This window comes from Cryptotermes secundus, unplaced genomic scaffold, assembly GCF_002891405.2.
Source record: "Cryptotermes secundus unplaced genomic scaffold, Csec_1.0 scaffold480, whole genome shotgun sequence".
NCBI lineage: Eukaryota > Metazoa > Arthropoda > Insecta > Blattodea > Kalotermitidae > Cryptotermes > Cryptotermes secundus.
In genome coordinates this window covers 1,306,893-1,327,424 of record NW_019732379.1, presented here as the reverse complement: position 1 = coordinate 1,327,424, position 20,532 = coordinate 1,306,893, and the positions used below count along the sequence as shown (strand labels likewise).

The window sequence follows — 20,532 nt, the reverse complement described above, 5'->3', positions numbered from 1 at the left end:
CATCTTATTAACATTCCAAGGCATAAGTGTATCAGATATGTGTACTAGTAATAAAAAGGGACCCTAAGAATGGGATCATACAACAAGAATGCTCAGGGTAAATCATAAAGTCAGCTGACATTAGAATGATCCATCATGTTACAAACTTATCAGATATAAGTAAAGTGTGGGTGCAAATATGGCATCTAAGTGTCTGGTGGATTCTTGTGAATGCACCAATAAACTTCTGGGTTCCATAAAAGGCAGGGGATTTCTTGACTAACTGAACTGCTACTAGATTACCAAGAAGGACTGTACTCCATGGAATTAGTTCTTAGATTTCTTGACTCATTAAGTGGTTACTAGAATGTCAAGAAAGGTGGTTCTCCAAGGACTTGGTTCTCAGTTCATTCAGTGCACAATTTTTAATGAAAGGTCACGTGCTCAGTTGAGAGGTGTGCTGTACCATGGAGTCAGAATAATATATAGCAGATGTTAATTATGCAGTGATATTTACTTGGCCTTCCACCTCTACAGATGATATTTCCATTCACAGTGATGCTCTTGATTGTGGGCAGTGGCGATTGCAGGGGAAATTCAAGGCGGTAAAGAATAGAATTTCTGTCACCTGCTGCCAGCTTCTGCCATGCATTCTTATCTATCAGTTCCAGTTTAGAACGTCTGTCCTGTAATGAACAAATGAAAACTATGAGACTTCAAATCCAAACATGTGTATATGTACATATATTCACATGTGTATTTTAACCAGATTTTTTGATTTTTTTTCACAAAAATTAGCCTAAAGAATACTTTGAATGAAAACCTCAGTCAAGATCATACCACTCTGGTTTATCAATTCTGAGACCCGGATTCAATCCCAGCAGCAGTAGCACTAGCATATGTATTTTCTGAACTAATTATTAGGATTTTCTTTATCGGTCATTATTCCAACAGTGCTTCACATAGCTTAAGCAATTAGTCGCTGGCTTCCCACCACTGTGATCTGAGCAAGTGGGATTTGTGATGGACAAAATGGCGCTGGGGCAGGTTTCCTCCGAGTACTTCGGTTTCCCCTGCCAATGTTCATTCCATCAAATTCTCCATAAATAAGAATATCTAACTAATTCTAAATTGTAATCAGCAGTAAAAAAAATTGTAACTATTGTAATTTTAATCTACTTATATATCAAATTGTTAATATTCAGAATTAACTTGACTTGTCATATATCATGTACAATGATCTACAGTGACGAAATAAATCAATCAATCAATCAATCAAACATATAACTCTGATTCTGAGGCATGCTACATGCCCAGTGTTAGTCCACAGTTTGAGTTGTGTCTTTTTCATCCTGCACCTGGCTGGATTCAGAGTGATGAAGTAGGGTAAACCTACCAAATTTTGTGGTGCAACACTACATTCATCACAAAATTTAGTATGTATCCACAGTTTCAACAGTTCACCCTAAATATTCCCACAGTGGAGCCAGATAATTTTATCATTTCTGCATAGATGATTTCATACTGGAGCCATCTATAGAGAACTGCTGAAACTCCAGAAGACATTCCTACTTCTGTGGTATATTAAATTGCTATACCATGAAATAAAATAAGTCACGAAACTGGATGGGTTTACTCCACTTACTTTGCTAAATATTTTGAGATATGATAAGGAACTTTATGAACTTCTGGAAGAACTAGAAGTTTGAACTGTAATATGACTTGGAAGATTAAGGTGTGCAGGCCATGTGATGAGGATGGAGGAAAAGGAAATGCACAAAGATAATTCAGATTTCAAGGCCCATTGGACAATATCTAATAGGAGACAAAAAGTGAGGTGGATTGATGATCTAAAAAAATACCCTCCAAGGAGGGGGTGTTAGAGAAGTAAGGCCACCATGGACAGACAAGGTTTGAAATATCCTTGGAAACAAGGGGCTTAATTTGAGCTGCTAAGCCACTGATGATGATGATGATGTTGGTGGTGGTGGCGGTGATGACGACTTGACTAAGCACAATAGTAGAAATAATAATAAGCTGTGAGCTCTACATGTCACTTCTGGAACATCTAATCATTAAGGGTTGCCATGTTCTTTCAGGTCAGCAGTGGTATATACTAGTATCCCACCCCAATTACACAACTCAACATTATCAACAAGGGAAATCAACCATAAGGCATCTGACTAGTATTTTGTTTGTAGTATTCTGATTCCATTTCTGACAGTAAATCTGATAACCTAAAATCTTTTGTGAATATTCTCAGCTCCTGCTGGACAATGCTGGTGTAGCACCTCATGGTAAAACACAGTGAATTATGCATTCCAGCATATCGCTCATATGTATACACTTACAATAATGTCTGGCTAAGGCTGTGGTCTATAGGACAATGACATCATGTATTCTTGTTTTCATTTGAAGATGGAAGTGGTATTTTCCTCTTCTATGGCTTATATTCATGGGTGCAGCCAGTTTTCTGAGGGGTGTGTGGCAAGTTTTGCTGATAAACTAACATTTAAGGCATTTCAGACACTTTTCACTAATGTTCTAAAATTACGCTTAATTTTTATTATTAACATTTGGTATATTTCCTTCTTTTCTTAAATTCTTATTTTCTTTAACAAATCCAGGAGGGGCAGACAGATACATAGCCCCCTTCACACTATCAACATGCTCTTATTGTGTAATATTTCATGGTTTCTAACTAAGAACATATATTTTTGTCATCCATTTTGTCACCTCTGCGCATATCGGCAACATATGATATGAACATACTCGTCAAAATATATTGGGGAATATTTTGTCAGTTCGCTAATGGTCCGTTTCTTGTCGGTTATGTTTTGTATGGTGTGAATAGACCTTTACTCTCCTACGAAATTAGATAGTTCAACATTGCTCACTAATACCTAGGGTTAAAAGAAAAGAGGTAGATATCCCTGCAGTCGAGGCTCCCACATTTTCTTGTTAGTCGGTGCACAGAAGGCGGTATCGGCCGTAATTTACACCCCAGTAGGATTCCTGCTACTCTTTCTAGTAGGGGTTCAGGCGACCCTAGGGCAGTCTAGGACGTCTAGGACCATAGTGCGGCTGGAAGGATTAGGTCAATTGAAAAATGCAATGACCTCATCGGGAATCGAACCCGCTACCTTCCGGCTTCGGATACAGTGCCTCAACCAACTACACTACTTCATGTCCTCATGATACCTATCGATACCTATGCAGTGTATGCAGAAGCACAAGCAGAAGTTTACTACCAGCAACCAGGCAGCGCGGTCACTCTTTTCTTGGCATCGGACCCTTTTGGAACCCATAACGCCATTGACGCCAATGGCCGTGTATTTGTTCACTGATAGGCCAACGGTCACAGAACCAACGGCGATGAAATACTGGCCTAGTATTATTGGCTGCTATCAGCGGCGCTCGGTTCGCAGAACACTGTTATCCGCTGCTACCTGCAGCAGAATGATAGGCGGTCAGACTTCACGTGAATAAGAGGGATGTAGTATGTAATGACAATCTGCAACATGGACGGAAATCCTCAAGTAGGGTTTTATGGAACTTCTTTGAAGAAATAGTCACGAAGGAAAGTTTTTATGCCTTAGGGTAGTTCTAATTTTAATTCGTGTAACCGACCGTCGCAGTCGAGCGGAAAGAAATCCTCCTCATTATTCGAGTATCTTGGGTTCCAATCACGCCCCTACAGTGACTAGTCCAGGAAAATACCAGGATATGATCTCACATAGGCCAAAGTCACTACCTTCCACGTCATTAAAATTTATTATTCTCTGATCATCCAGTCACTGTAGGCTATTTAATCCGATCAATTGAAAGCGTCGTTAAGTATGCAAAGAATAAAGAATACGACCTGTGCAAAACTGTCGTAAATGTCAGCCCTTACATCCGTATTATCAGACACGGTGAAAACTGGTATGTTGGCATTAATTGTCCCCGAGCACAGTTTATTAAAGGGCTTCAGACGACCATGTATAACCATAAAGAGATTACAGAAAATTACAATGAAAGGTTTTATGCAAACGGATTCAGTTTCATTTTTGACTATTTCCGAGTGTGGGGATTATAATGATGTAATAAACATCGACTGATGCATAAAACATGCCCAGTTTAAGTAAATATTAATGCTGTTTCAAACAAATATCTAGCTGAATCATAAGTATGCCTATTTCATATATAAACGAATGTTTCCGATCACTCAAAACTTTATGAACTGCAGCTAAATTCCTTTCGTTGGAAACCATTTGTAAATGGAACTTATCACCGAGTGAAATCAGCAATTAAAAGATAAGTGCATAGTTTGTATTGTATTGTATTCTAGTGTACCAGTTAACAAATGGTTACGGAATTATTGTACTGTTAATAACGCTGATGTCGGTTTGTTGCGAACCAGGTTTCGTATTTGTCACACTCGTGTCCTTGACTGTGTTTGCATTTAATAAGTCTACAAAACGGGGAACTCAATTACTATTCTTCATCTGATCTCTGAAAGTTCTTGAACTGTGAGCTCGTTAGTCTTTACACTTAGCGCACGTAATAGGAGGGCTCAAACTGAGTTTCTCCGAGAGTCCTGCATAGTCACTGTCTTGATCTACCACATGATACCATGTAATTTTGTGACCATGCACAGACGAGGCGTCAGACCGGATGTTCAGAATTTTCCAGAAATTTTTAAGAAGGGCTCCACATACACACACACACACACACACACACAGAGGGCAAGGCATGCAGCATGCATGGAAAAAAGGAAGGGTGAATACAGAATTCTGGTATGAGAACCTGAAGAAGACCACTAGGAAGACCCAGACCAGCTGGTAGGATAACGTTATTTTAAAGTTGATTTTAGTGATATGGGATGGAGCGGGTGGTGTTTGAATGGATTGATCTGGCTCAGAATATGGACTAATGGAGGGATCTTTTGAAGAAGATAATGAACCTAAATTTACAGAAAATACTGGGAATTTCTTCAGTGGCTAGGCAATTGTTGGTTTCTCACGAGGAACTTAAACTCCATAGTGTTACTTATTTTTGGTAGAATTGAAACTTACTGGATTGAAGCTTTGGGAACACAAGTTTTAAGGGAAATGTTAGGACCTGAGGGAGATCAAATATTAATGGATGTGAGAAAGTTACGTAAAGAAGAGATTCATAATTTGTAGGATCTGAGGTTCTCACAGCGGTAAGGTAAAGGTAAAATTGTCCCTATGCTTAACTAATTAAGCAGTATGCCATGAAGGCGTATGGGGGAGTGAATGTATAATCCACATTTCCTTGACCTCGACAATAGCTGGAGGTGAGTGATCAACTTCATGCCCCGGCCAATATACCCCCAGTACCCATTGGATAGGAGGTTGGGTGGACCGATGAGCCGATCTGGACGACACGGAGAAGAGAGAATTATTGACCCTACCGGGACTCGAACTTCGACTCATCGGTCGTCCAGCCCGTAGCCAGTTGCTATAACGACTACGCTATCCCGCCTGCTCTCGCTGGTTTCTTGCTTGGCAGATTTTCGGCCTTGAAGATGGAGGTGATACGTTCCTCCGAAACACTGGTTCAAATATAGACTACACGGCATTATATCCCAGAAGATGGAAATTCTCAGCTTCATAAATTGTTCTCCTTACGTAGCATTGTAAAGATGATCGAATCAAGAGATGTTACATAGGTACCAGAAATGGAGAGACAGAAAATGAATACATAATTTTGTTTTGCGAACGTCATGGGAAAAGAAAGCGAGAGGAAATATTAAGGTGAAGACTACATAAATATGTGAATTAGATTGAGCTGGTTAATTAACTAATAACAGGACTCTTGTGTTGGTAGTGATAAGCTTTTGGTTTTCCTAAGAAAAAGAAATTATGCGGATTACGGTCTTCTAATATGTGGGGCCCAGTAGTTCGGTAGATTACTACCAACGTTTTGAGAGGAACCTACTGCCTCTATCTCAGGGGTTCTATGAGGTGATTCCGCGGCGTCACATCTCAGAGAACCATAGGCCTGATCTTGAAACCACCGTCATGAGAACCTCAAATGTCACAGGGTATTACGCACTGTGCCGAAGTAACAGTCTGTATCGCAAAGTCAACTGGCTTATAATTAGTTGCTTAATTATTTAATTAAGTTTTATTTAGTCATAAAACACAGTTTCTCTCTGTACTTGTACGGACGTATAAATAAAAAGGTAAAGCTTCCCTGTAACAGGCCGTGAAGGCCCATAAGGTTGTGAGAGATAGAGGCTCCCCCATTTTCTAGACAATCGGCTCACAGATGACGGTAAAGCTGTCAGCCTTACGTGCCGTCCGCCATTTACCCCCCAAGAAGATTTCTGTTAGAGGCTGAGTCGACCCCAGGGCCATAACGTGGCTGGAAGTATTAGGTCAATTGAAAAATCCAATGACCTAATCGTGATTCGAATCTGCGACCTTCCGGCTTGTGGCATAATACCTCAACTAACTATGCTACCGCGTGCCCCGTATGGATGTATAAAGCATTATATTTGTATCTTTGTGTAAAACCCCTCATTGTAGGACTTCAGTGACAAGAAGAGATTTCCCACAAGCGACAAAAGCGCTTCCCGGATGTAATATCATTAGTACAGCCATTTCCTAGCTGCAGTCCACGGGTCCTAAGATTTCATCCGGCACTGACATTTCTGTTTTAGTGTTTACGTGCTTTGCCTAATACTTCACGAAGACAGACTTGGCACGTTGGAGGAAGGAGAAGTGGTCTGCCATTCTTGATGTTATAATTTCATTTCACGGATTTTCCATTTTCTAATCATTGCGGCCGCGTGATCGAAGATGAGAATCATCCTGTTTCAAGGACACACAGGTCTGTATCCACGGAACTCCACCGTTTGAACAGCATACTAGGCAAAATGTCGAATTTTTCTGTAGCGTCATGTGTTCACTTAATAAAATAAAATCGTTATAACAGAGCTTCGATAGAAACCCGCCTAAACAATTAAATTAGTGTTATATTTCTTCTGTCACATCGCTAAGAACTAAGTTATACATCCAACTGTTCACCGAGAGCCGGATATATTGCTTTCATACTGCGACGGGGAAACCCATTTTCGAACATCCTGCTCTATTTCATGACAGAATGCAGTCTTGTAATTGAGTACTGACTCACGATGGCTGTACTGTAGCTCATCTCTAAAAATAAATTCGGGAGGTTTTCTCTAGAACTCTGATCCCCGGTAATTGAGATCAAGCAAGCTTGTACTGAAAATTTATCCCTGTTACTGGCTACTGTACTTCAGTCTTTGACAACTAAAATCTGGATGGCTTCTACCGAAACATAATCTCTGTTAATTACGTGAACTCAGGTATGCTGAATCTTGATCTCCGTTAATCGCCTTATTACAAGTTTGTACTGTACATCTCCTGTAACGGTGTAACTAGGCCCTAAAACTTAAGAGCAAATGGTTTTATCTTTACGGAGGCCTTTCTGTTCTTTTCTCTAAACTGGCAAAACGTGTGAATTACCGATGGCACTGAAGCAGTGATGTACATTGCAACAGTGATGTCAATTGCGAGGTATGGATAAGGATTGGGCACAGTGATGATGCCATATTCATTGCCGAAGTTCCCTTCGTAGTGGAATACACCTGGACACGGTGTTTCAGCGGCCGATGCTCCCCGTGGACCTCCCAGAAGATGCGTTCCTACTACCAGGAGCAGCCACAAAGGTCTGCAACACTTCATGCCTGGTCAAGAGAGCAAACAGAGACATAATCGGCCACACATCCAGACAGAAACGTGATAAGGAAGGAAGCCGAACAGATATCGAAATATACATTAATTCTACTACATGAAATAGAGGCGTCCAGTGAACCGCTCTTGGGAAGGTTACAGCTTGCAGAGGCCAACACTGGCCTAAAATTTCATCTGTGGGCCTACCTGTGTTGGTCCCTTGTCACCACGGCATGGCGCGTCATATTGCTGATGGAGAAGACGGCATCCAAATGTGGAGGGTAGCTGCGAATACAGTGAATAAGCAGTCGCGACAGCCGACAATGGGTGATCCTCCAGCTTTGGAGTTGGGCGTAAGGTTAACAACTCATCACCATAAAAATAATTATGTTACGAAATGTTACAGAAGGTCTTTGTATTCGTCAGATACTGGAGAAAAAAATGGGAGTACAATGAGACAGTACATCGGCTATTTGAAGACTTCAAGAAAGCTTATGATTCAATCAGGAGGGAAGCATATTATAACGTTCTCACACAGTTTGGAATATCCATGAAGCTAATTAGGGTCATTAAATTCCGTTTAAATTAATCCTATAGTAAAGTTTGTATAAGTAAATATTTGTCTGATACTCTTCCTGTTCAGAGTAAAGTAAGTAAATGTATCCCTCTAACAGGCTGTGGAGGCCCACAGGATTGTGAGATATTGAGGTTCCCACATCTTCTCTAGATAATCGTCTCATAGATGGCGGTAAGGTTGTCAGCCTTACGCGCCGGCCGCCCTTTACTCCAAAGAATATTCCTGGTACTCATTTCTGTTAGAGGCTGAATCGACCCCACGGCCATAGTGCGGCTGGAAGGATTAGGTAAATTGAAAAGATCCACCTCATCGGGATTCGATCCCGCGACCTTCCTGCTAGTAGCATAGTGCCTCAACCACTAAAATATGGAGTTGTTTTATTGCCATTGCTTTTAAACTCTGCTTTAGAATATGCCATTAGGAAGGTCCTGGAAAACCAGGATGGGTTAAAATTAAATGGTGCACATAAGCCGCTGGTTTGTGCTGAGGATATCTACTGAGAGATAACATAAATATCACAAAGGAAAATATAGAAGCTCTAATTGACGCCAGTAAGGAATTTGGTCTAGAAGTAAATGCAGAGAAAACTAAGTATATTTTGATGTCTCGTCACCAAAATGCAGGTCCAAGTCGTAGCATAAATACAGCTAATAGATCCTTTGAAAATGTGGCACAGTTCAAATATTTGGGAACGACATTAAGAAATCAAAATTTGATTCAGGAGAAAATTCAGAGGCGATTGAATTCGGGTAATGCTTGCTACCATTCAATCCAGAACCTTTTGTCTTCTCGTCTGCTGTATAACATTAATGGAGGAGAATATTTGTGCTGAAGTCGAATAAAGTGACAAGAGGTTGGAGAAAATTGCATAATTAGCAACTTATTAAGGTGTACCCTTCTCCAAGTATAATTAGAATGATCAAATCAAGGTGGATAAGGTGGACAGCCCAAGTAGAACGCATGAGAGAGAAGAGGAATGCATATAGGATATTGGTGGGATATCCATAATCAAGAAGACCACTAGGAAGGCCTAGACATAGGTGGGTGGATAATATTAAAATGAATCTTAGAGAGATAGGATGGGGTGGTATGGACTGGATCAATGTGGTTCAGGACAGGGATCAATGTAGGGCTCTTTTGAACTCGGTAATGAGCCTTTGGTTCCATAAAATGCTGGGAAGTTCTTGAGTAGCTCTGCAACTGGCGGTTTCTCAAGAAGGGCTCAGCTCCATGGAGTTAGTTAGTTGTATAATAACAGTAACAACAATGGCAACATAACACAGGCTTATACTTGTTATAGGCATTCTAGACAAAAGGCAACAATGTATTAATTAAAATAATTATCAACTAGAGAAGACACACGCATTGCATTGCTAGTGCTCACTTGCATTTAGCAATGCCGATTTTAATGTAAGCTGGAGAACAACTTTCTTTTGGTGTCTTTATTTTCCTCATGTGCTTCAGCATGGCATGTGATAAAAACATCACTGGATTGTTGTATTGTATGTACATTAATTGCTGTAGCTTAGCATGAACAGTCTTAAAATGTAGTCGCATACAGAAATAGGATCTTGCATTATTGCTATCGGAGTTGACTACAGTCAAATGACTACAGTATTTCAGTACAATTATCAACGGAAACAAATAAAAGGTTATGTGAACACACAGTGACTACAGAGTGTGTGATTAGGAGTGACAGTGTGGATCGTGAGTAACGAGTCAGTTGGAGTTCAGTTGTAGCGAGTGAATCGTGAACGTGAAGACCGGACGTGTGATTAGAGGCGACAGCGTGAGAAGTTATTGGGAGTGTGTAGTACAGTGACACTGGTATAGCTCCCGTGTTGTACTGTGAATACGTGAAGACTATTGAAGATAGAGTGAACAGATCATTGTGTAGGGTTTATAAATTGTATAAACCTGCAACTGTGTTATAATTAATTGTAGTTACGATTTGTAGGTTGTTAAATAAACCAATTAACAATTTGAACGGTGTTTTCAGTGGCAAAACACGTTACATTGGTGTCAGAAGTGTCTACGAACTTAAACACGCCTTAATTTAGGACGAACTATTGAAACGAATTATACTGCCACACGATGGAGGTGGAAAAATTGTTCGAACGCCTAGTGGCGAAAATGGACGCCGATAGAAAGACAGACAAAGAAGATTTCCTGGCAAAATTTGACGCCAACCAAAAAAAGGCGGCGGCCGATAGGAAGGCCGGCAAGGAAGAGATGAAAGAAAAATTACAGATGGCAGAAGAGTCCCTCTGCGCGCGAACAATAAAACTCCAGGAAGACCTAAAGAAAAACTACAATGAAACCTGTGCAGCAACTGAGGAGGCGAAACGCGAGTTCCGAGCCCGGTTGGACGAGACGAGACAGACGAGGGCCGAGCGGGGAAACAAATCAACGGTCGTAGCGACCACAGCTCAGCCACCGACATTTAACAGAAATTCAACGTGGAGAGTGTTTCGGCGACAGTAGCGGAACAGAACCAATGGTCGGACCCTGAAAAATCTACATACCTGATCACCGCTCTGAAGGGCCGGGCGGCAGAATTGCTACCCGGCATTCCGACAAATACAACTTACGAGGATATCCTTCAGGCACTAGAGGACCGTTTCGGTGACCAACACTTTGCAGCTGCTTACGGCTGCCAACTGACAACGAGGACACAGAAACCCGGAGAACCTCTGCAAGACTTCGCCACGGCCATCGAAATGCTTGCCCGTCGTGCTTACCCAATCTACCTGCAGACTACGTAGCAAGAGAAGCAGGAAGAGCATTCGCATACGGGATAAGCGATGCTGACATCAAGATTCAGCTGCTGCTGGGTGGGGAGAAGACGGTAAAAGAGGCCCTCCGACAAGCGCTAGAGCTGCAGGCAGTACTGGTAGCAGCCCGACCTCACGAAAATAACACCAAGATATACCGGAAGTTCCGATCGTCCCCCACTCAACGAGGAAAAGCACAACAGCCAAGATGCTGAAACTGTGGAGAGCTGGGGCACTCTGAGAGCAATTGCCACTACGGCAGAGGAACTGGAAATAGAGAGTACCGGGACCGAAAAGACGGACCACCAAGAAATAAGCGGGAATCGCCGGGGAGATCAGAGTGGCGACCCGGTAACAACAGAGAAACAAGCTGGAGAAATGACCAATTGGCGGGAAACGAGCAAGGGTCGGCGGTGAGGGGCGGACGCCGGCATATGCACTAAGGCCCCCACACTACGCACTCACGGACATCACGGAAAAAGCCAACACCAGTCTGGTCACTCAGGGATGGGTCGGTGATAAGCCGTGCCAGGTGACAGTGGACAATAGAGCATACGTCACGGCAGTAAGACCGGATATCTCCGCCGGATGGCTTGAAAGACAGCCAAATCCAGATTTCACGCTGCAGACCGTGTCTGGAGGATCCCTACCCATTCTGAAAGAAGTTCTGTTGACTCTTACTCCGGGGCGCCGACCGCTAACAATGTGGATTTCGTCGCGAATATTACCGATGAGCTCATCTTGGGATTGGACATAATGCGCGCCTATGATGCGTCTGTGGATATAGGGTACCAAACTCTGCGTCTGGTGGAAGAAGAAGTATCGTTATGGAGTCCAGGGGCAGGACCCCGTCCTTCCAGCTTGGTAGTGGCAAAGGACCATGTGATACCCACACAGAGCGAGGGCATAGTGATGGTTAGAATGGAGAATCATCTGGAAGTAGAAAATGGTCTAGTAGAACCAAGCCCGCAGGCCCATGCGCCTGATGGAATCTATGTAGCCAGGACCCTAGTTCAGGACTGTCAGGAAGTACCAGTGAGGGTCATGAATGCTACCCACAGGGACCAAATGCTCAGGAGAGGATCTCCTCTGGCCCACTGTGAGCCAGTAACACTGGTGATTTTGCCCGATGTGGGGCAGCCACCAGAACCAGGCCTGAAACCGAAATTAGCGGACGTGACCACAACGGCCAAGCCACGCCTGAACACCAGAGAATTTCAAGAGATAGAGGAACTCGCGGCCAAGTACGCGAATATCTTTGCGAGGGACAACGAAGATTATGGAAGAACAAACAAAGTATATCACCGCACAGACACGGGAGACGCCCGACCAATTCGACAGCCACCGAGGAGGGTACCCCTAGCAAAACAAGCAGAAGTAAAAGAAATGCTTGACAACATGCGAGGACAGGGGGTTGTAGAAGAATCGGACAGCCCTTGCATCACTAGCAATATGATACACAAGCCCATATCCAATATTAAAATAATCTTAAGATATCTGAATGATAGCAGACTCGCTCTTTTCGAAAGACACCGCCGAAAACAGGAAATCCTGCCGAAATTCATGCGAGTGTGATGGGGCAGTTTCATTAAAAATAACACGCGCAACAATCAAATTCAAAGACTACCTAATCTCAAGACAACTGGACAGTTAAGTATTGCTAATTGAATTGCTTTTTATGGATTTTATATGGTCAGTAAATATTTCGTAATTATTTCGTAGTTCAGTTTTGGAGCATTTCCACAGCTTCTCTGCACACCACTTTCAAAGTTTCGCGCCCCACATCGATGCGTGGCATATAGTTTGGGAACCATTACATTAAGCAACACGACGGTAAAAATGTAAAGTTGTCCCTGTGCTTAACTAATTACGCACTACGCCATGAAGGCTTACGGGATGGTGGATGTATAGATCCACTTATTCTTGACCCCAATAGTAGCTGAAGGTGAGTGGTCAGCTTCACGCCCTGGCCGCTTTACCCTCGGGAAAAGAGTCCCCAGTACCAGTGGATAGGAGGTTTGATGGACCTCAGAACTGGTCTGGACGACGTGGCGAGAAGAAAATCTTGCTCCTAACGTGACTCGAACCCTGACGCCTCGGCCCTCAAGTCCGTAGACAGTCGCTATACCCACTGCTATATCTCGGCTTCCAGCAATACTGTGGACAAATGACAATGTCCAGCAATCAATTTGTGGGCCCGTCGGAAGTCGTGACCCCAAGCACCAAAATTCGTAGTTCGCGTACCCGTAAATCCGTTTCTGCTACTGTCTTACTTACGGCCATTTCCGTGACAGATACATATTTTACGGTAAGATATAGTGCGATTACATTGACAACTTAAACCATAAAAGATGTATGAATCTGACCGCTTCTGTGGTTTAGTGGCCAGAGTTCCTGGGTTCGATTCCCGGCGCTACCAGATTTCCTGAGAAGTAGTGGATCCGGAACGGGGTCCACTCGGCCTCCTGAGAATAATTGCGGAGCTATTTCTAGGAAATAGCGGCTCCGGTCTAGAAAACCGAGATTAACGGCCGTGGGCATCCACTGCGATGACCACGTGACAAACTCTATCCGCTAAAGTTGGCACTAACTTCGCCGACAAGCGACGGTCGCTCGGTCGGTATAGTTCGCTTGCGGACTACAGGCCACGGAATTGTTTTTTTTACGGCAAACCACAAAATTTCACCACAACAAAGGGGATGCATGGCCGTGCATACAAGAATAAGAACGCAGGCATATGAAAACGTAACACTTGGTGAACAAAACTGTCGAAGAAGAACCGTGTGTGCGTGTGTGTTAAAGATAGACGATGAGAGAATACAGTTTTCTCGAAGTTTGAAGACATTGCTTCAAAGGGCAATTGCAGATACTAGTAAGCCAAGGTCACGCGGTGTTAGCAGAATGAAGGTTACATGCGTGAATCGAATATTGCTTGGGGGCCTGCATTCTATTTTGGCTATATCCTTCTGTGTTATCTCGCGATGTAATGCTGGACTGTCATAGTGACTGGACTGGACAAAGAATCGCATCATATCTTTAAAGAATCAATAAATTTAATATAGATGTGAGACCGTGGTGGATAGGGCCATAAAAGGAGAATGAGACTATTAAATTAGTTAGCGGCTATTTATCCTATTGGCAGTTAGAGACGCGCACTTTGCACGCACTTGTTTACTTTGAAGTAAACGGTTAATATGTGATCAGTAAACAGCGAGACTTCCTCGTTGCGCATTTTCTTTTAACTTCCTATTTAAGTTAGGGCGTCTCTTCTCAGTATCTGCCCTACTTTCTTCTCCATAAGACAGCAACTGTCGAACTCCATAAACTATGACAATGTTACCACCTTCACATCCTTTGTTACCTAAGGGAAGTTTCGATTTATACCGTGTGGTTATATCATTAGTATTTCGGGTGCTGTGAAAATAGACATGCAGGTGCAAGTAAGTGAAAGAATAAAAAGGAAGGGACCACATTTACCCCATAGTTTTTATTCCCTGGCAAAAACAAAAAAATAGACTCCGTGACCTGTATTCCGCAAGCGAACTATACCGACCGAGCGACCTCTGCTTGTCGGCGAAATTAGTACAAACTTTAGTGGACAGAGGGTGTCGCGTGGTCAGCCGCTATTTCCTTGAAATAGCTCCTCAGTTACCCTCACGAGGCTGAGTGGATCCCAGACGCACTACTTCTCAGAAAATCTGGTAGCGCCGGGAATCAAATCCGGGACCTCTGGATCTGTAGCCAAGAACTCTGGCCACTAGACCACAGAGGCGGTCTCTTATTCCCTGGCATCGAAATATAATCCGAACCTTCCGTCAGAGCGGCGCTGCCGCATCAACATGGCGTTCGGAGGACATTACAAGCATCGGTACTACCGAAGTTGTACTAACAGGACCATGGCTAAGGGCAAAGTAATCCGACTATATATCGTACTATGCAGTAACTACGGTGATGGAATTTGAAAGTGACTGTTCAATATTTTTGTTCTGCTAGTTCTACCCCGTATTTATGGACCTAAAGTTCCTTAATTTGATGCACAAGCCATTCCCATCGGACTGGACATGAAGGCAATATTTTCTTCTAAAGGAGTTCAGACGTTCTCATATATAATAAAATCTGGAAAATTGGAATTTTTATTATAATGTGGAATATTTATGTTGTAAGTTTAGGGGCACAATATTTGAAATATACTGCGGTATAATTGCTCAAAGCAGGAACTGTGGAGCCAGAGAAAACAGCCGTTGTTAGCGAACGACTCTGAAACAACAGTCGTTTATAGACATGGACCGCGAAACAAAATAACGGAACAATGCCCGTTGCTAGGCAGCAGATTCTTAATAAGCAATAATTGAACAGCAAGAGAAATTGTGTTTCTATGGGGTCCGTGCCGAGGTGTTACAATCAGGAAGCTTTGGAGCAACGAGTTGCAAGAGCTAGTTGAAAGTCAGTCTGTGAAGAGACGATTAGGAAGTTGATGTGAAATGGTGATTAGCCTGGAAGTTAGTTGAAGCACTGATAGAATTACGAGTATAAAGAAATCTGTGACGGGAAGACTCAGTCGGTGCAGTTAGCACAGAAGATGAAAAATCTCCACTGTTAAAATTGGTTATCAGCAAACTTCTAGTGAAGACAGAGAACGCTTCATGTGTGCTATAGTTACAGTGATATCTAGAGTGTGTAATTACGTGAGGCTGTTATATAAGTTACTTGTAGTTACGATCCTTAAGTGGTCAATAAATCCAATCTCCAAACCAAACCCCATCAGAGTCACTCTAACACGTGGAAATATTATTGGCTATAAAACGCGGCTAAAGTTTACTTATTTTAAAGTATTAAAAACCCTAATTTTTGTTCATATGCCTAAAAGTGAAGTCTGCCCATTATAATGAAGCGCACGGACAACGCGGTAAGTAAAGCGACCAGCTATTGTATTGTATTTAAGCATCCTGGTGCATTATTATATAATTTATTTCACATATATTTTCTTTTCAAATGCAACTTATTATCTATTCACCCTTCTTCCTTACTATATGTTTCGGCAATATATGGCCATCATCAGGTGTTTAAATTGTTGCACTATATGTAAAAAATATTATTTGCATAGCACGTGGTAGCGTAGTTGGTTGAGGCACTATGCTACAAGCCGGAAGGTGGCGGGTTCCAGTCCCGATGAGGTAACTACATTTTTGTCAATTGACCTAATCTTTCCGGCCGCACTATAGCCACGAGATCGACTCAGCCTCTATCAGAAATGAGTACCAGGAATATTCTTTGGGTAAAGGGCGGCCGGCGAGTAGAGCTGACAACTTTGCCCCCGTCTATGAGCCGACTGTCTAGAAAATGTGGGAACCTCAACATCCCACAACCCTATAGGCCTCCACGGCCTGTCACAGGGGTAGCTTTTCTTTACTTTTTATCTGGATAACCGAGATTTACTGCCAGCAGGGTGCAGAAATTTTTATCTTCTCCGACAACTAACAAGGTGCTTCTAACGTGCTTCCAACCTCCAATCACATGGATTCTTCCCCCAGAGATAAAGCCATTCGAGGGTGAAGCTAATATTACTCTCTATTTAATTCCATTAAATTGGAATGCGTAGCTGTTTACGTCTATGTTCTCCATAAGCCTCCATGGGGTATTGCTTGAACGTATGGCAAAATTTACCGTTACCTGATTGTACCAGGAAAGTACAATTTCTATGACGTCATCGCTCAAAAATATACGTGAAGGAACTTGGATCTCCAATCTGCTGCCGCGCTGGAATTGTAAACTGATATGCAGAAGTGCGTATAATAGCTTTTCGGAGCTAGACAGACGCTCAAGATTGAATTGAAATCCCCGGGGATTCACGAATCCATATTATATAAATGTTGCTAGCTGTAGAAGATTCGTTATCCACACGTTGTTGGGAACGACCTTTAGACAAGCGAAATTAGCTTCTCAATGAATCTTAGAACGTAGACAGCTTCTACTCCACTTTCCAGTCTTGCCTCTGTAAAATTTTGGAGGTACAGTGCTGCAGAGTAGCGCATTACAATCATATAACAACAAGAAAGTTTTACTGTAATAAATGTTAATGCCTACAACCAACAGCGCTGAGAATATGTATGCGTGGGTGTTAAACATTGGTTTATATATCTGATACGTGCCCTGAATTTAGATGAAACTGAAATTGTATATACGGATGTCCCATTTGCAGATCCATTCCAAAAGAAGTGTTTAATTTTCCGAATCACAACCATAAAAACGCCATACCTGAAAGAATTTTGTTGTTAGTGAATGAACTGAGTAAAAGTTCATCCGTGTCCAGAAATACACCGACACTTTTCTATTCTTCGCTTTTCACTTGCCACATTGTTCGGATGATTCGACACGTCTCCCGTGACAGCAACAAATGTTGCATTCTACCGAACTCACACTCACACTGGCTCCTAAGAGCTGAGAGATTGCCAGGCCTGTCTTCGCTCCGGGCATGTAATAAGACAGGAAACTGCGGTTCGTTTTAACGGAACCGTATTTCACGAGGAAGTGAACAGAGAACCTTCTGACACTTCGTGACATTAACCTTGAATGTGGAGAGTTGGGAAAACCGTATAAATTTGCGAATGATTAATACTTACTGAAAGTGTAAATACTGCAGACAGTGGGCAGAAGTGTGTATGGAATACAGGCCAATACAAGTATTAAAACAAGCAGTCGTTGGTATGGAGCATTTGAGGATATCGTCGGATTAGTTTAATTAAAACGATACTTCACGACATTCTATTTTTTTCTGGATTATTTAACATTTTTCAGTATCCAGAGAATACAGTGTAGCATAGTCTGGTGACTGAAAAATTGGAAAGGATCTGGAAAAAAGCGGTCATGACCTAATTCAGATAAAATCCCGGAACTTGTATGAGGGGACCGAGGAAAACCACGAAACCCCCCAGTTAGAATAGCCGGTGTATCGGCCGAGATTCGATCCGAGCACCTTCCAGATACAAGCCTAGAGAGTTGCCACTAGATTTTTCTGTTTCACTATGTCTTATTCTTCTTTGTTTGTTTACAAACTTTTTTTTTTCAGTTGAAGATACGGCCTAATATTATGGTAAATATAAATGAAGAATGTGGAGTAAACCTGCCATGGCTTATTTAAGGTATTGTCCCATCATTTTTACAAAATGGCTGACAAAAAACACAAATAGTCACAATGGAGATAGTAGCTGGTAGCAGGACCGGATTCGAGCCTGGAACATCTCAAATACGAAGCGAGGGTGCTAGCCATTTCTCCATGAAGCTTGGTTCAAGATATCTCCAAAGGGGATGTAAGCAAGGTCAGCCTGTGTGTGTTGTAACTGGAAACAATTCAAAATGAATGCCACATATCGCAGTGACAATCACTGTGGTAAAGACAGTGGAACTGCCCCAAATCTGTTACTGTCCTTGTGCTTTATAACTGCCTGGATTACCTGACTTGCAGTCTTTTGCAAGAAACAGAGATAGAGCATGTCTGATGCAGAGATCCATAGCTGGGAGTTATTCTAATCAGCTTATTTTTTTATGCTACCTTGCAGGCATGTGTTTTTGTTTAGATATTATTAAAGGGTGTTACAAGACTTGTCAATAACATATCATAAAAATTTCTTCATCTTCTTCTTTTTATGAATTCTGGCTTTCTGACCTGTTCCAATTTGCAAGTAGATCTTGAAACTCTCAGTCTCACAGACATTTGTTAGGAATTGTTGGATGGGTGTATGGTCATCACAAGTTCCTTACCTACGCAGGACAACACAATATGGAAGGAATGCAGACTCACATCAACACTCCAAACAGGATTTGAAAACTTGATCCCAATGTTCAAGTGACTGAAAGCAGCACATACTTTATACTGGTCTCTCAAGATAGCTCAGCCAGTGTAGTGATGGGCTACATAGCCAGAGTTTAATTCCTGGCATAGACATAAGATTTCTTCTGCTCCACAGTGTCCAGACTGGTCCCGGAGCCCACCCAGCCTCTTAACCAATAGGTATAGTGGGCTCTAGCCCCATGTGGGAGGGTCAAATGGGGGGTTTGAAGCTGACCATTCGCTTCCATCTAATGCAGAGGTCAAGAATGGTAGAGCTATTCCTCACTCTCCCATACATCTTCATGGCATGGTCCTTAATTAATTAAGAACAAGGACAAGGCTACCTTTACTTGCCTTAGACTTCATGGCCACTGCATGGCCGCCTGTTACACCCCAGGAAGATTCCTGGTACCTTTTTACCAAATTATGAAAAGGTGCTCCTGGCAGCATTACTCCAGTATATGGGGTAATTGCACAATGCCACTGGAGTAACGCAGTCATGTGCAACACAATGGATACAGTAACAGAAAAACAGATCATTTCAATTGTTAATAACATAAAATATTTTAACTATTGTATTGTAAACAAGAAGTTCTGGGAAGAACTGTCTACTGTCATTTCACTATAAACTGAGTATTTGATATGAAAAGCAGGAGGAAACTTTTTATGTATATGTAACTAGGTCAGCAAAACAATCAAAGCCAACTCAATTTTTATAGAACCTTAATGTACTAAAATAATTTAAGTGGTAAAATTGTTTCCAGAACTTTGTCTGTGAGAACAGGGTGCACCAAAAGGAAGGTGTGAATAGCTATAGGACAGGAGAGCCTTTGTCAGAGAGCTGCAATGTTATTATACGTAGGTAAGTCAATAAGTAAGTTACAAATGGATACAGAACTTAAACAAATAAAAGTACTGATTTGAAAAATGCCTTTATTTCTCAACATAATCTCCCTGTACATTGAGGCACTTGTCCCATCATTTCACAAGCCCCTGAAAACCACCAGCATAAAATTATTTGGGATGCTGCTGGAACCAGGCGGTGACTTCCCTACAGAAGGGTAACTATAGACACTATAGCCACTGCTATTGGTTGTTCACATGGCATGGCCTACCTCATAATGCATGACAGGTTAGGTTTTCACAAAGTCTGTGCACGATGGCTGCCGGGCATGCTGACTCCACAACACACAATGCAAAGAATGGATCTGGCATTACAGCATCTCAATTGCTACCATGATAAAGGATATGCTATGATATGCTAGCCCAAATTGTCACAGGTGATGAGTCTTTCCTCAAGGAACTTCCATTTGTTCAGCCCTCTTAAACATCAACTTTTGGCTGAACATTTTCCTGACGATGAAGCTGTACAAAGGGAAGTCACCACCTGGTTCCAACAGCAGCCCAAAGAATTTTAAGCTGCTGGTTTTCAGGGGCTGTGAAACGATGGGACAAGTGCCTCAATGTACAGGGAGATTATGTTGAGAAATAAAAGTATTTTTCATATCAGTACTCTTATTTGTTTAAGTTCTATATCCATTTGTAACTTACTTATTGACTTACCCTCATAAGTGAGTGGCCTCCGTAGTCTAGAGGTAATGTTCCCACCTCATGACTCGTAGTATGCGGGTTCAAATACCCGGCGGAGGTCGTCGAATTTTTAAG

The 20,532-nt window shown here is 42.2% G+C and overlaps 2 protein-coding genes across 3 annotated transcripts in view; one reads left to right on the top strand and one right to left on the bottom strand.

The window, feature by feature from the left end:
- Positions 1–17,554, bottom strand: part of LOC111867570 (serine protease gd) — a 37,077-nt gene extending 19,523 nt beyond the window's left edge. Inside the window, exons 1-3 of one of the 2 annotated variants that reach the window (XM_023857554.2) lie at positions 17,295–17,554; positions 7,482–7,702; positions 497–665 (exon numbers count right to left, since the gene is read on the bottom strand). In XM_023857554.2, coding sequence (XP_023713322.1) covers positions 497–665; positions 7,482–7,700 — 388 coding nt within the window. In that variant the 5' untranslated portion in view covers positions 7,701–7,702; positions 17,295–17,554. Of the gene's footprint in view, positions 1–496; positions 666–3,230; positions 3,313–7,481; positions 7,703–17,294 lie in introns of those variants that run through there. The other variant, XM_023857555.2, reaches the window with a different exon arrangement.
- Positions 11,796–12,614, top strand: LOC111867582. Its single transcript, XM_023857569.1, has one exon. It carries the CDS (start codon positions 11,796–11,798, stop codon positions 12,612–12,614), a length of 819 nt encoding a protein of 272 aa, XP_023713337.1.
- Positions 17,555–20,532: the final 2,978 nt, after the last annotated feature.